Genomic DNA, 16,444 nt, shown 5'->3' with positions numbered 1-16,444 from the left:
CTTGAAAATCAAAGTGAATAAAAATATAAAATATACAAAATGAAAAATGAGGAAGAACTGATTGTTATAATTGAAGTTTAGACATACTAATATTGTTAGATACGCATGCCCGCTAAATAAAATTCACGTGAATCTTCAAAAATGAAAATGTCCCATGGACATCATTTATTATTATACCTAATGTCTGATATAATCGTGCGCTAACTTTTAATCGGTACGATTTCCTTATCTAGGCAATAATTAATATGATACATGTTACATTCAAAATTATAATTCTAGTTATATTGACAGCAGACTAATCTAAAGTGACAATCTTTTTTCCCTTGATACAAAACGGTGTCTTTGTATACACGCATTTCATAAGTTCTTTCACAGTGGCTTCACCATCGCTATTTGCATCGTTTTTCTTTTTTTCTTTCTTTTGCAAACATAAAGAAAAAAGAAAAAGAAAAAACATCGATTTGCCACATTCTCGGGTCGAGTAAAAAACACGCGAAAGTCGAAGCCAAAGGAAAACGGAAGATTGAAACTTAATTTTAAAAGAGCGCATCCCGTAATACAATTCGCTTTTTTTTTCTATATAACACGTGTTACATGATAAAAGTAATTCTTTTTCATTTTTAACTACATCTTCCGTAGAACGATCTTCAGCATTCTCATACGGCAAACGATGAAAATACCAAGATCGTTTAAAATTTACAACATTCTTGGAACAACGATTTCGGCATTCTCACAGATACAACGACGATGAGAATACCGACGAAAAATCGTTGAAATCCTCCCGTGAAAGAACGAAAATAATGATTATCTTCTTCTTCATCTTCATCTTCCTCTTCTTCATCGTACACATTTGTATGTATAACTTTACATTCGTACTAGTAGAATATTAGAAAGTGCATAGATTTCCAAAAACTTTTTCCTTTCTTCTTCTTTTTTTTCTCTCTCTCTCTCTTTACAATGGCAAATGAAAAAATATTTCAATAGATACCCTGAAAATAAATTATTAGATTAAATATACAGTCTCACATCGTTATACGCGTTTTTATCAATGTTCCTTTCCTTTTTTTCTTCTCCAGTCGTTGCGATAGAAAATTACAAGATTTTTCTTTTTAAATTCTTCTATCTTCTTGATTCCTACCAATTTTTTCTTCTTCAAGTAGAATGTTCCTTATATCTTACAAAGAGGCCATTCGATTCTTCTCATGTACCATCTCTTTGATAAATAAGAAATCGACACTTCCTCTATTTCGATCTATCTCAAAGATGTATCCTCTCCTTTTTTTTTTCTTTTTCTTCTAATCGCTCGATCCCCATCATTGAAAGACTTAACAATACGACAATGAACAGATAATTTAATAGGAACGTGTTTCTTTTATTATCAAAAATTCGTATGATCAGCATTTATTGCCCATACAACTTGGTGTTATGTAAAAATTAATCTATATCGCGATAGGACTGCATATTTCTCTTCTATTTATCCATCCTCCTCTTTTCAATGAAGAAACTTTTACACATGATGCACGTAATCGTACGTTTCCTTCCTGTCTTCTTTAGTTCCCTTTCTGTTGGCTAGACGACGAGCATCGTTTGTCAAAAAGAAATTAAAATAATAGGCAAACAAGACAAGATAACGAAGAAAGCTTTTGTACAAAAAAACCTCATCATCCTTCGTCTGTACACGTTTTGACTTATACAATACGCTTATACAAAGTCTTACGTATATCGATAAACACGTTGACTGTCGTCTGGCTGATTTTTTAAGAATAAACGAAACCTAAAAAGTGGGAGTGTCACCGGTGATCAGGATAGAAAATCGATGAAAATTTCTAAATATCATTATAATTAATGTTAACGATCCTGTTTCTAGCGCGACAGTCAACGTATTAATCCTTATCTGAATGTCGCATCGGTCGATTTTGCCGTTTAATGTTATAAAATACTGTTGCGAGGATAAATCGTTCGAAATAATAGGGGTTTTATCGACGTATCCTGATAAGGATTAATCATCCGGCGAATGACGCGGGCAAAATTCATTAAGCCGTCAATTATTCGGAAAAAAAAAAAAAAAAGGGTCGAACGTTTTAAGGACACTGATCGTTTTTATCGACGAGTCGTATCCTTATTAATTGGCGACACAAGAACGTCGAGTTAATTGACCCTGAAACCTCGACCCTTAACATTCCTGGATGAAAGAAAGATTTCATTCGTTTTTGCTTTTGAACATAATTTGCGAATTTGCGAGAGCTTTGTTATATATACAATTTCGATGGGATTCTCTTCAGGAAGAAGACGCTTCCGGGCGTTTTGATTAAAATGGAAGCTCCGAATTTTTGTTTTTTGTTCGCTGAATATCATCTAAGAACGCGGGAAAATTGCAAGGAGCCACGTAACCGTGTAACAAAACTCAACACATTTTGTAATTTTCAGAAAATTACCAGAGGGTGAACGAGTAATTTTCAAATTGTATTCTACTTATGTAAAGGCCAAAGTGTTGAAAGAGAAACTCCCTTTTATTGAAAAATCAAGAATCAAATAAAGAAAAGGTTTGTCGATAAAAATGGCACTGCACGTATTACAAAATTCCGAAAATTGTATCGCGAAACGGCCCCGTATCTCCTTCGACAATTTCAACGACGCGAAATTCCTAAAATTACTTATTTATCTAGGACTTCGTACTTACAATCCCCGTCGACCTACGATCGGTAGGTCTCTTAACGTAGGTACAATTATATAAAAGCGAGTTACACTCTCGAAAAGAAAGGGCTCATTGGGTTTTTCATACACACAATCTAATTGAAAAAATTTCAAACAGAACGTTCCGTTCGCTCAAAACAATTAACGGGCTCTTTAAACGAGGTCTGAACAATTCTGGAAAATGAATTAAAATTCAGATATCGAACGAACGGCGTACCATACAGAGGTTCGCCAAAGTATTCGAACGGTATTAGCATAGAAATTAAAACTGTATGTAAATTACATAGTAATAGCATGCTTGGTACATTAATTAAATTAAACATCGTTGTAACGTTGGAAAGGAAATTTTACACAGGTTTACACTTACCTGAGAATTTAAATTTCATTTCATATTTTACATAAGCACATATTCCTTGTAAATTACATACCCTATTCTATATGTATAATTCGTGTGTACAATTAAAGCATAAAACGTAATATCGTTCGAATACTTTAGCCAGCCAATTGTATTTCTACTTAACAATAATTTTCCTGAGTATTTAAATTGTACAGCATATTTTATCGAGGTCGTTTGAACTTAACGATACCATTATTGTTTTGAGCAGCGTGCATTATGTATATATTTGAACAATACGTGATTCGGAAAACTGTTTTCGTGCTTTCGTTCACATTGATCGAACAAAAGTGAGTCGTTTCGTAAAAAAAAAACACCTCACGATTAGAGCCCTCCTCTTCGATCTGGGGGACGTCGTATAATTAATATTTACAAAATTCTCCTCTATTTAAAAAAGAAAAAATAAAGGGCTGATGAAAACAACGTAATTATTCAAGTGTTTCGAGTATTTACGATAAACGATTACGTTCTTTAATCCAAGGAAATGATTGCACTGGCAAGCCGAGACGAGAAGGTGCTCTAAGAAGAAATATAATATTATATATCTACGCGGCACCTCAGTCTTGGAAAAAAGAAAAAACAATTTTTCTTTCACTACAAAACACTTTGAACCTTTGATTTCGAAACGATGAATACAAGAAAGATTAATTATTATCGGGGATAACACCGAAGAAAAAGTCTCTAATCTAATCAAAAATACTGTAGCAGGTATTATGACCATATTAAAAGTAAATTAAACGTAACAGTATTATCTTTATTTTACATGTTGTAGCGATAAAAACAAAGTAATCCCCAATCCCAGATTTCTTGCAAAGAAAAAAGAAGAGAAAGAAAGAGAGACTTTGAAGAACTGATCAAATAATAATCTGCAGAGGGTCGATCACTTTGTGATCACGCGTTTTTCGATGGCATTAATAATAATAATAATAATAATAATAATCATTATTATTATTTTTCTTTAATACTTCGCGATCGATCAGCAATTATACACTGTATAAAAGATTGATCCGGGACATCATCGAGCCATTCTGCCTGTCTCCCTTGTTTCACGGTTGTTTATTTCTTTTTCTCCTTCTCTGGTACAAAAACAGTTTGCAGACAATAAGCTGTACAAAATACTAAAACAATCCTATAAATTCGCGATTTAGATTATTAAATTTCATCCGAGATAGAAAAATAAAACAGGGAGAGAGGGTATGTATGTGAAGTGTGTGTATGTGTGTATAAAGTTTCATTGAAAAAGCAATCAGAAATTGCTGGATAATTTTAGATTAAAAAAAGTTTAATCGCGGAAAACGATACAGTCGACGAAGATGTCCGAGGAACAGCGCTTCTTTTTTTTTTTTTTTTATTTTATATATATCATTCTTCAAATGGCGCGAATGCATCCTTGATCATCGTCGATACCACGAATTAACCGACCAGTCGGATACAGTGGCATCGTCGATTTTATTATTATTATTTTTTTTCTTCTTTACTTGATTTAATTACAAATCGAATCGTTTCTTGATTCATTGTTATAATTCAAGAGTTCCACAGCGACACAAGTTGTTGGTGCCATCGCTCTTAACAAGTGGGGATATAAAAATTAATATGTATATATCGTATAAGATAATCTAGCCAGCTATTTGCCGTTTACAAACTAGCAACTATTTTTTTTTTTTTTAGTAACTGATATCCATTATAGTTCACGGCCTTAAAATTATAAAACAGATTAGTCTGCCGGTCGATATTCACTACTATTATTGCAGCTCCAAGTGAGATAGAAATTCTTCCTCGCGTGGCGATATACTCCTGCCGTCATTTTTTCTTTTTCTTTTTTTTTTTCTTTTAATCGTGGTCGTTGTCATTGCAATAAACGCAATTCTTTTTATTGTGATCCCGAATGACTGGACGGAAGAGGGCTCGCTCAAATCTGCGATATCCGCACCACGACTTCCGTTTCAACGTAGAGACGCGCGTATAAAGATGATAGTTTCTTTTATTTATAATGATCTGTATTTTTCTTTTTTTCGTTTTTCTTCTTTCCCATTGGGTAAATTCGATGATTAATTTCAATGAATATAAAAAGGACACAGAAGACGGGCAAATCAATTATTCGCTATATCAAAACAATATTCCATTCCATTACTGTCTCGTCATTGTGTTCTTTTTTTTTCCTTTTTCTCTACTTAAATTATTAGAAAGGGCCGAGGTTCAGGCGTTTTCAAACGAATGATTTTCATATTCCTTCAGGCACATTATTATTTGCCGTTTGCGTATCGATTTCGCTTGAAAACATTTGCCATGCAGCTGGTAAATATGCACAGCACGCACAAATTGCCAGTATCAAAGCGATCAGGTTACCGCGCTTCCTGCCTAGCCAAGATTTAGTCAAAGCTATCACATATTATCGTTCAATGAGTCATGAAACCTCGATATAATACGTTTACTACAATAAATTTTCTTTTATTAAATTCCGTGTAGAGCGAGGGGCGGACGAGCCACGTAAATACAAGATAAAAGAAACAAAAAAAAAAAATCTAATATCTGCAATTCAATTTTTGTAAATGAATTGGAAAGTAACTACAATACCGTCGGAACGAACGAAATTGTTATTCAACCTGATGTCAAATATTTCTAGTTAATGCGCTTATCTCGAGTGAGAAAATATAAAGTAGATTTGTTATTATTAGTTCCTTTTTCCATCCTTTCGTATCTCGTTTCCGTATTCATTCACAAAAGACTTTTCTTGACTACTTAACCGTGGTCGGGAGAGCGTTTCGATTTTTTTACGAGCCGTACTCTTCCGAGTCACGTTTTTCTTTTTAATATGAAAATTACTCACTCGCGTAAAATATCGCCGAGTCTCTGTTATCTTTTTCCCCCATTTTGATATATTCATTTCATTATTATTCCAATGCGTTTATATCCGACTGTCACCAAATATCCTCCCACAGAATCCGAATCTGCACGGAAAGCGTGCTGCCAATCACTCTGGAATCTTGTCTCTTGCTGAAATGTTGTCCACGTCTCTCTTAACAACATTTATAACGTTTCCACGCACGTGTATCGCATTCTCAATTGTTAATTAGCGTATCTTTTTTCCTCTTAAAAGGGTTAAAAAATTAACCCCTTTACCAGCTCCTGAAAGGTATTCTCTAGCTGAATCATTTAGGCTCTGGGAAGGTCACCTGACACTTGTAGACTTCTTCGAGCATTACCGCTTGCCCTTGCCCTTGGCTGACGGTAACAGGAGTCGTGGTGTTCACCACGACAACCTGTTGACCCTGCTGTGCTTGTTGGGGCTGCTGCTGCTGTTGCTGTTGCTGCTGTTGTTGATTACTCGCGTTCGCTTGCTGTGCGTTACTCGGATTATTTGCATTCTGATTCCGGGCCGTTTGCCCGTACTTTTCGTGGATTGCACGATGACGCTTTAATGCAAAACGATCGGAAAATCCGATCTCGCATATATCACATCTGAAAGTAACAAGAAAATATAATGAGATCGATGAAAAAATTTCGATTAAACAAACGACAAGTTTCACGTTGAAATTTTATCCTATCAATTACACTACCTGTGCGGCTTTTCACCAGTATGGACTTTCGCATGATTTTTCAGATGTGTAGCTTGATTAAAGGCCGAACCACATATATTACATCTATAAGGTTTTTCACCGGTGTGAATTCTTCTATGATTCCAAAGGGTTGAATGTCTAGCAAATGTTTTTTCACACACTTCACACTGATACGGACGTTCACCAGAATGAATTCTCTCGTGATTTTTTAAATGAGGACTTTGCGAAAATTGCATACCACATACACCGCATTTAAACGGCTTCTCACCGGTATGCACCCGTCCATGATTTTTTAGATAAGCAGCTACAGAAATTGGAAGTAAATATTGTAAGTACACGTACATAGTACCGTATTATATTCGTGATTTATATTCTTCTCTTTTATAATTTACCTTTTGCAAAAGCTAAACCACAAACTTCACATTTGAAAGGTTTGTCTCCAGAATGAAGTCTTTTGTGGGACCAAAGCGACGAATATCTGGAGAATGTTCCATCACAGACGTTGCAATGAAACGGTTTTTCTGCCTGGTTTTGACTGTTCTGTTTACCGCCTGGAATTAAAGAAACACCCGAATTCTTAGTATTCCTCGAAGGGCCAGTTCTACAAAAATATATATGTATATTCTTAGGTGATTTTGAAGAATACGAGACACTGGATTATGTATGGTTGTTTGGAAAGTATTCCCTTTCCTGATATAACCAAAAGAGGAAGTCTACATAGTTTATGAAACTTGTGCTCCCAATTTAAATACAATATCATGTTGAAATTCGAACATGCGGGTTATGGAAGTTAGTGTAGAAAGTAAAAAATGAGATAAGATGTAAAATATTTTGAATCTGATGATTTGTGTTATTATTATATATATGAATAACATAGTCATGTTGAAACTATTACACGAGCTTGTAAACCTATATCACCAAATAAGGAAGGACTTAAGTACATAAAATGAAATCTAAAATAACTTTTGAGTATCAAAAGTGCTAAAGGTTAGTGAATCAAATTTATAAAACTGTCCCTTAGGGGAGATTTCATTCCGTGCAATGATTCTTAAATTTAGATATCAACAATGCTACCAAAAAGAAAATAGGATCGATGCAAAAAATTTAAAATGTTTGTAATAATAATAAAAAAAATGTTCTCTTTTTACTGTCTACCTACGATAAATGCATGCAAATAAAAATATGATCGATAACTAAAGAAGTTGATTGAATTTATAATAAATATGTATTTTATTTTCCTAATAGGAACTGATGAAATAAACGTAAAGAAGGTGGCGATTATAAGTATTCTTTTTTTATGAGAATGGTGATAGTATAGTGATTTTTAATTTATTCTTAAAGAAGATATAATAAAGATTCACTGAAATAATAAACTGACTTGATCCAATGATCAATGGACAATTATGAAATATAAATCCCTTATTCTCTTTTCGCTGTAATTTTTCCGACTTACTTCCTATGATGATGCGGCCTGTTGCCTTGCAGCCGCCACACTTTGCGAGGGAACTGATTCCAGAATCTAGTTTTTCGTCGTGTTTACCTACCATACACCACCCGATGTACGATCATGACAGTAATGAAATGATAGAAGTAGAGGAGAGATGATCATGATTTGAGAAGAAAAATGTTTTTCTTTCTACTTCCGAACAACGCTTAAAATGCTGTACTTCTTTTTAAGTAAACATTTTTCTTCGATCCGACAGGTAAGACAATGACAATCTCTACTTACCAATAAAAATGATTCCTGTGCCATTACACTTATGACATTTAGTAACACTGGTAACACCCCTTCGTTTCACAGGATGATGACCGGGTTTGATAGCTTTAAAAATAGAGTTACGAATGTTACGATAAATTAACAATCAATCATTTATAAAAACATTTTAATTATCAATTCATAGGACATACTCTTTTTAATTTTAGTAGGATGATGTTCACAGGGGTCCTCGCTACCACAATCTTCACAAATTTGCACCTTTGGTTTCTGATGCATATTTGTCTTATGGCTCTTCAATTCTCCTGGTAATGCAAAGCATGCTCCACACACATCACAGGTATACGGTCTTTCTGGTGTTGTTGCAACAGTAACTGTTGTAGGTGCTTGTACAACAACTTGTTGCGGTTGTTGCTGAAGATTACTAGGTGTTGTATTATGAATCCGTTTATGATGATTCAGCAAGCTCATGTGCCCAAAGACCAAACCACAAATGTCACATTTGAAGGTCGCATTGGTGGCAGCCGCAATACTCATCTGATTCAATAATGTGTTATAACCGACAGGTTGCACATCAAAGCGATAACAACCCTTGTCGTCGGTTGTGATCGCACCGATCGTGCTCACCGCGTTTGTTTGAACCTTCTGGAGCATGTTGACATTGTAATAGAAAGGGAACTCTGCAGTTGCTGATTGCTGCTGAGATTTGTCCTCTTTCTTGTCTGTTGTGACATACATTTGCTGAGACTGCTGCTGCTGTGATTGTTGACCCTGAGCAGCTTGTTGCTGCTGTATTTGTTGCGGGTCAAACATGGCTGCTTGCTGCTAAAAAATTATTATACGATCGTTTATTATATTATTATATTTAAAGTACATTATACAGAGACAGGTAAATACATTATTATTAAAAAAATGAAGACATATGATTTCTTAATTACAGCTTAATATAGCAGAGCAATATGAAAAAAAAAAAAAAAGAAAAGAAAAAATGTAAAAAGTCATTTAATGAACATTCATTTGTGAGATTTAATACATTTCAAATTTACATTAGGATAATTTCTTGTATAGTTGTCATCATATGTAGGAACCTATCTCTGTCAGCATTTTTATAAATAACAACCTGTCTCTGATCGCCGTAGCTTGAATTGCTCTGCTCCGTTTGAGTAAAACTATTGGTTTGCTCGGTTTGAGTAAACATGGAACACTTCACTGGCTGCTCAATTGGTTGGCTCTGTTAAATAATAGATTCTGTTAGATATTACAAGATTGTACTTTTCGAGCATGAAAATAACAACATTCCGTAATGCCTTGTTAGAAGCAACGTGCTTTGAGCACTCTGTACGCATTGAACATAAAAAAATAGCCAGTGAATACCAAAAGAAAAAATAACTTGTTCCTTCTTTACATCGCTGTGGTGCACAAGTTGCGTACCTGTTGTATTTGATCAGGACGGGTTGTGTTCAACCACACCACGTTGTTGCCATTTGATTCTAGGGCCATTGATGTGTTGCCTTTGACCCTGCACAATCAGTAGGCATTCGTTACACAGAAATACGACCGAGTCCGATACATCTAGATAAGCGTGAAGCATTCTCCCTCCCTGATCAAAACCACACCAAAGTAGAAAGGAATAATTTCAATGTATTGTACACAGTGGGTAGTAAGCTTAATGAAGAAATGAAAAAGAAAAAAAGAAAGAAAAGGAAATTAAGAGTCAAAGTATAACCACGACGTTAAAATACTCACATGTGATAGTCTACACGGGCGCCGCGGGTTACATGTCTGGGTGCCAAACGGATGATCTTTTAGTTGCCATGATTCCGGCGCGGAATACCGCGCAACTGGTCACACTATTCCTGACGATCGTGATACCTTAATAACTGATTTAAGTATTTCGTCCTATACAACATCCGAGAACAAGTTCCTCGTGTCGGTTGGGCCGTGGTCGCGGTAGAAAATCAATGGCGATCGATTTAGTGCTTTGTTGCACCTTCTTAATATCTTAGATCCCGCTAAAATTAACACTAATCACAAAGCCGCTGCGATCTTACTTTTCGTCGATGCCGCGAAATCAGTTTTCAGTTACACGCTTGTCAACGAGCAGCGTTGACCCGCGCAGATCATGTCGTCCAAGCGCGGTGGCGGCTGCGGCGACTGGTATACGAAGCGCGGGTTTCTCGGTTGCATAAAATTGGCGGTACCTCGGCGTTCAGCACTTCTCCCTTTTATTTCCCTCGTGTTCGTCCACGTCGTCGTGTACCGTGGCTCAGGATAGGCCGATGCGCGAAGAAACAGACCGAGCACCGTCAACAAACTCTACGGTAGCCATTACACGCGACGAGGATAACAATGGGCGACACGAACGCGCGCTGCCCCCGATGCCTTTTTCCGAAGCGTTTTCGGGCGCCTTCCGTGAATGCAGCAAGTACCGCCAAGGTCAGCTCCTGGTGGCGCTCCACAGACGCTAATACCCGTTACACTGCGCGTTTTCATTGGTCCACGACTTATCGTCCACATTTCCCATTGGTTCATACATTCTTTCCAGTCGATACTTGGAAACAATTATTAATCCTTCTTTTGAAAAAAAAAAATTATTCCTTTATACAAAATTTATAAAAATATTTACAGCTCTTTTAATCAAGTTTTTCAATACAAAGTTATCGTTGGTTCTTGGTTTTGTTAAAAAAAATTAATCAAATACCTCACGGCGATATTACGTGTTAGAACAAAGAGTATAGAAAAAGGATTAAAATGATAAATATGTATCGTTTAATATAAAATATTTTCATGAGTATATACTGTTGATAAGAATGTATAAAATTTATTCATATTTATAAAAGTTGCGGTTGACGTGGAAATCTAGCTTTGCAGTTAGTAGTTCAACGATTTACCGTAAGATGGAGCTAGTGAATTTCTGAAACTGTTAGAGATATTCAAAGTTCTTATTTATCGTACATAAATTACTTCCGTATCAGCAAGTAAAATGCTTGTGGTTTAATTAAAATAAGCTTCATAACTTCTGTTAATGGTTTCCAGTCTTCAACAATTCGCGGAAACGTAAATTATAGATTTATATCAACAAGCGTTTTCAAAATATCATTATAACTCATCCTGGCAACACTCCATTACTCATCGATCTAGATACCACAATTTTTTCCTGGCAAATCCTTATGGTGAGAAATAAGCAATTCGTATCTCATTTTAAAGTTTAAATGAATTTTAGAACAAATAAATGTAAGTATGCATTAAAAAGAATGAAGATTCTATAACCTTTGAAGTACAAATTTGAATATTAAAATGTGCGAAAATTATTGTGCATTAACTTAAAAAAAGTTCTTTAAGGATAACACACCGAGTAGGTCAAGCTTTGATAAAAGGATAAGGAATTACAAAGTTTTATACAAAACTATGAATTATGTAATTATATTCGTATCAGTGCGTGCACACTGAAACATAATTACTTTTTGGATTTAATTCGAAAGTATCTAAAGATGGAGTAAAACTTGGCACCATTTTGAAAAGAAAATCCTCTAACAATCTTTTCGAATTATCGCGGTATGTTATAATTTTTAATTTTTAGTTTATAAAATATAAACGTTGAAGAACCAAATAAAATAACTTTATTTTTTCAGTAAAAAGATGAGCAGCTTTTCTGGAGTAATTATCAAAATCTACAGTTAAAACCTATTCGAATTCTACAAATGTTTCTTTTCCCTTCTCAAAAGCTTTCACGAAACAGCATTTTTATTCCGATGTATTTTTTTCCAGTTCCAAAAATAACCGGCGTCGCCGTTTTGTATGGTAGCTGTGGTTTGCTGGTCCCTTTGAAACGGCTCGGCGTGACCCAACGAACAACCCTTTCATTTTGCCGCGGACAATGTACCGGTCAAGTCTGCGGCGAATTTCTAAAACGAAGCGTGTCATTTAAAATTCAAGAAAAATGTCTCTTCTCATGAATCGATCACGGCACGAGGCTGTGAATCCGTATTTGTTGGCAAACGGATACGACTATGATCTTTTCGCTTTTCTAAATAAGTTAGCCTGCGTGGGAGGCGTTCTAAGCGTCTGCAGACGATGTCACAGGATACTATTGCGAAATTTCTGTGCCGTCTTTCTGAATGGTGTCAGTAAAACTGCCATCATCACCCTGGTGTCTTTGTTAACTGTAGAACACAGTTAATTCAACAAATGCACAATGGTGCATTCATAAAGATTAGACACCCAAATTTTCAAACGAACGGTTTTACATACATTTAATAATTTTTTCCTAGCGCACTAAATGGTTTTCACTTTAACTTCAGAGATCATCTTTATTTTTATTCTGGCCCATTTTATGCGTTTTTAAAATGTTCTACGGGATACGTATAATCGATGTAGGTGACCCACTTCGGGGGATCGCTCTGCGTGAAACACTTTGCCTCCGGATAAAGTGGAGTCCTTGTTTCTGGAACAAGAAAAGGTGAATAGAGCCTTTTCACCGAGAACTCGGAATGGAATAGACAGTGATATGTGTTTTTGAAAGCAGGAGATCGAATCTATTACAGCAATTGAATCAGCAATACTTGCAATGCTTGTGGAAAATAAATGATTCAGAAGTAATTAGAGAAGAGAAACTGGACAATTTAAGTTATCAACAATTATTAAATATTTCAAGAGCACTGGAAAACATAACACTCTGAACCATACTTGAAAACAGAGGAACAGAAGATTAATTTATAATGGTCATTATAGTGATCCAACCATTCTATACGTTTAAAACTCAATACAAACAAATTTTAAGGTAAATACTTGTTGTATTCCTGATATCTTATTTTTTCTTACCATGTAATTGAATAATTAAAGTTTGTTGAATTTTGGAGTGGCCAGTACGGCCCTGGAAATCGTAGCGCCTGTTTCAAAACGCCTCGACGCCCGGCACCAGTAGTCTCGCTCAGTCAGTTGGCGTCGCGACGCCGCCGCCAGAGGTATCCTACAAGTACGTACGACACTATATCCCCGGCTTGTCTCTCAAGCTAAGATAATAATTCGAACAGTGCACGTGAACAGTGAATACTAAGATTCGAGTTTCTAGAGGATCCTCAAAGCTCACTGACTCTTAACAAGCAGTTGATTAAAAGGAAACAAGGAGCAACTGAATCGCAAACGATACTTTCAACAATATCTGACTGATAAATAAAACAGAAAGGAAGAAATCAATATCCAATGGGACACAAAGGATTCATCTAAGCGTAAAACGTTGCTGATCACGTTGAATTAATAAAAATTACAATATAAATTGTTCCGTTGTAAAGGAAAGTACCGATGACCCGTAAGTTTCCAAACGTTATCTTAATCCTTTCCAGTGGTGATCAGCTGACTTTAAAGATACGTTATCCTTGATCCAAATGACGCGCACCAGGATATTAAAGGCGACGAGTGACGTGATCGTGTTCACGATTAGAATCAAATGACGAACGAGCCTCGTGGTTCCTTCGATCGTCGAGAAACTAAGGGAAAAAAAGGGTGAAAAGTTTTTGAGGACAGTGAAGAGAGACAATTGCAGGATTCATCGGTACCCAACGTGACACACGATTAATCTATACAAATCTGTGAGAAATTAATTATACTGGGTAAAATTCCTGTGAATATTTGAAACCTTGATGCTGGAAGATTCTAGCAACTCGATGAAATGAAAATTCATTTAGCGATTGATTGCTACAGTAACGATTCATCTGCTTGATTGGAGCCTTTAATTGGCAAGAAGTCCAAGGGAAGAGGAATCCGAGATTTCATCCTCGATTGGTCCCTCGAAAGTCCGTGTTTCAAGTACTTAAATTCAGCATCGATTTAAAAAAAAAACTCTCCTTTGAGAGAGACAGAGAAACAGGAGAGATTCACGACAGAGAGTCGATTTGCATCGTTAAGTGAAAAAAAGAAGGTTATTTATTCACCGACGGGTAACAAGCCGGAAAGTCGAAGATACACAATTTTTTGAGGAGATTTCATCGTCAAGATGATTCTAAAACGCACAATCCTCTTGGATCCTTCAACGTTATCCTCTTAAATATTTACAAGATATTATTCTTCAGACACGAGGTAGAATACTGTACTAGCTGCTGACTAAATTCGTCTACAGTCAATCTATTTATTGCTGAAGATGCACCCGGGGTTGCTGACCGGCAAGGTGTCACCATATTAATTTTAGACGTCCAAAAAGCCGGAAGTCATCGAGATCCTGATCGAAACCGAGAAACCGAACACGGTCAAGATCAATGAATGCTGTTGCCGGTGGTCCATTCGCTGGTGCACGTGTTCGTGACATTATTTCTACCCACGAACGATAATATCCCTTGTCTTTTTACCTCTTCTATTTTCTCTTTCATTCATAAACTTGTTAAAATGTTCATTTTCATTCTGTAGGATGTTAAAGTGATCGGCGTAGACAGATGTTTATAAGGAATGTGTTCCAATTTACAATTCCAGAGGAGTTTCATACAGACGAAATTTTTCTACGACACCAATGAAATTCGCGGTTTCATTTATTATCATCTAGTAACCAGAGTTTCTCGAGTCATGTGACACAGGATGGCGGTTTGATAAATTAAGAGGTATTCAAAAGCATCTTGGATTCTATGGCACCGTGGAACCGTGACTGATTGCCTGGCGTCCCGATTCCCGCGATAAATTCCTCGTGAAATTTTCCTGAACACCCGCCAACGCTCTCTTCGTCTTCTATCCATCTATTTATATATATAAATGTGTTCTCGAATAGAACAGATTCAAGGGACAAAGCTATCCTGTTCGAACCAGGATTCGATCCTATCAAGATACATCAAGAAACATAATCGAAACGAGGCACAAAAAAACGAAAAAGAGTGTGATAACTTGTGATAAATTTTAACGAATCTCAAGTATCAGAACATCCTGCGAGACAGACTGTTGCAGTATCAAAAGTTTATATCGTCAGAGAAAGAAGATAATTTTGTAAAAATGTCGAGCTCACCGGGTGCCCGTAAAGTGCCACCACCCAGGCCGAAGATTCAACTTCCTCTACCAGGACAATATTACCCGCAAACGGGTATGGCTTACGTACCAACCCCCTTCGGACAGACTCCTATCCCCATGACGCCGGTTTCCGGCCAGCCGCAAGTGATATACTCCAACAGAGCCAGCGAGTTTGTCTTCAGCCAATTCAAAGGTATCAAGGATTGGACCAAGTCTGGACTGAGCGTCGGGGAGAAAAGCGCGTTCTGGCTTTACGAGAAGGTCCGCTGAAATCTCGAGTGATCAATTTTTTTCTTTTCCTTTTTTATTCCTCGTCGCGTACAGCGAACACTGATCGGTATACGAATTTCTGCACAGGTCAGTTCCTGGAGCAAACGATGGTTCACGCACATTTTCTTATTTGTTGTCGTGCTTTTGTACAGTATCGGGGGTGCGATGATATTCGTAACGATCGAGGGCACACACGAAGACCTGATGCATTTCAACATTCGTAAAGAGAGGTGGGTGCCTTCAGTGAATTAGACCTCGGGAGATTGTTTTTCAGATCAGACATTTGGTAATATTTGTTAATTGTTTAAAATTCTATTATTAAGAATGATCGATGATTGATATGCTTTTTGTTGTTGTGTTTATTTTAGAGGAAATTTTCTGGGCTCCCTTTTTTTGTATGAGATCATCAGTTTGGGAAACATTTGCTATTTAGTAGTGAACTTAACAAGCATCGAGTTTCCAGTGTTTCTGGAGAAATAATCACAGGAACGAAAGTGATAAATCGTTCCTTCCATCGCAGGCATATCGGACAGAATGTATTTTCCCATTATTTTCCTCTACTAGATAGTAGCTTGACGTATATCGAGCATAAAGCGGCAGTTACAGCCACTATTTGTTATTCCTTGTCTGAAAGTATTCGAAATCCTCTGCGTCCAATAGTCCATCACCATTCGCTGGATGCCAGATTATTAGTTTATCCTCTCTACTAGGACAAGCATAATAATTCATACATTGATGCTTTAACCTTCGTTGCCAGGAAAAACGAGCTTGGAAACGTAAGCAGATGTGCGACGATACGAATGGTGAAAACGACAGGAAAATGTGGGACAA

The 16,444-nt window shown here is 36.5% G+C and overlaps 1 protein-coding gene across 5 annotated transcripts; it reads right to left on the bottom strand.

Moving 5' to 3' along the window:
• Positions 1-132: 132 nt before the first annotated feature.
• On the bottom strand, positions 133-10,765 carry LOC114873159 (zinc finger protein 184-like). 5 transcript variants are annotated; one of them, XM_029181184.2, is made up of 9 exons: positions 10,106-10,765; positions 9,791-9,878; positions 9,480-9,590; positions 8,987-9,184; positions 8,554-8,896; positions 8,375-8,467; positions 7,038-7,196; positions 6,646-6,949; positions 133-6,547 (listed from the first exon to the last, which is right to left on the bottom strand). In XM_029181184.2, coding segments are annotated over exons 1-9 (1,608 nt in total). In that variant the 5' UTR covers positions 10,108-10,765; the 3' UTR covers positions 133-6,237. The 5 variants fall into 5 exon arrangements, with proteins under 5 accessions (XP_029037017.1, XP_029037016.1, XP_029037014.1 ...); XM_029181183.2 differs by having other exon boundaries at positions 8,554-9,184; positions 9,791-9,959; XM_029181181.2 differs by having other exon boundaries at positions 8,554-9,184.
• Positions 10,766-16,444: the final 5,679 nt, after the last annotated feature.

Source organism: Osmia bicornis, chromosome 9 (assembly GCF_907164935.1).
Source record: "Osmia bicornis bicornis chromosome 9, iOsmBic2.1, whole genome shotgun sequence".
NCBI lineage: Eukaryota > Metazoa > Arthropoda > Insecta > Hymenoptera > Megachilidae > Osmia > Osmia bicornis.
The sequence above is the reverse complement of the archived record's forward strand: the minus strand, read 5'-3'. Positions and strand labels throughout refer to the sequence as shown.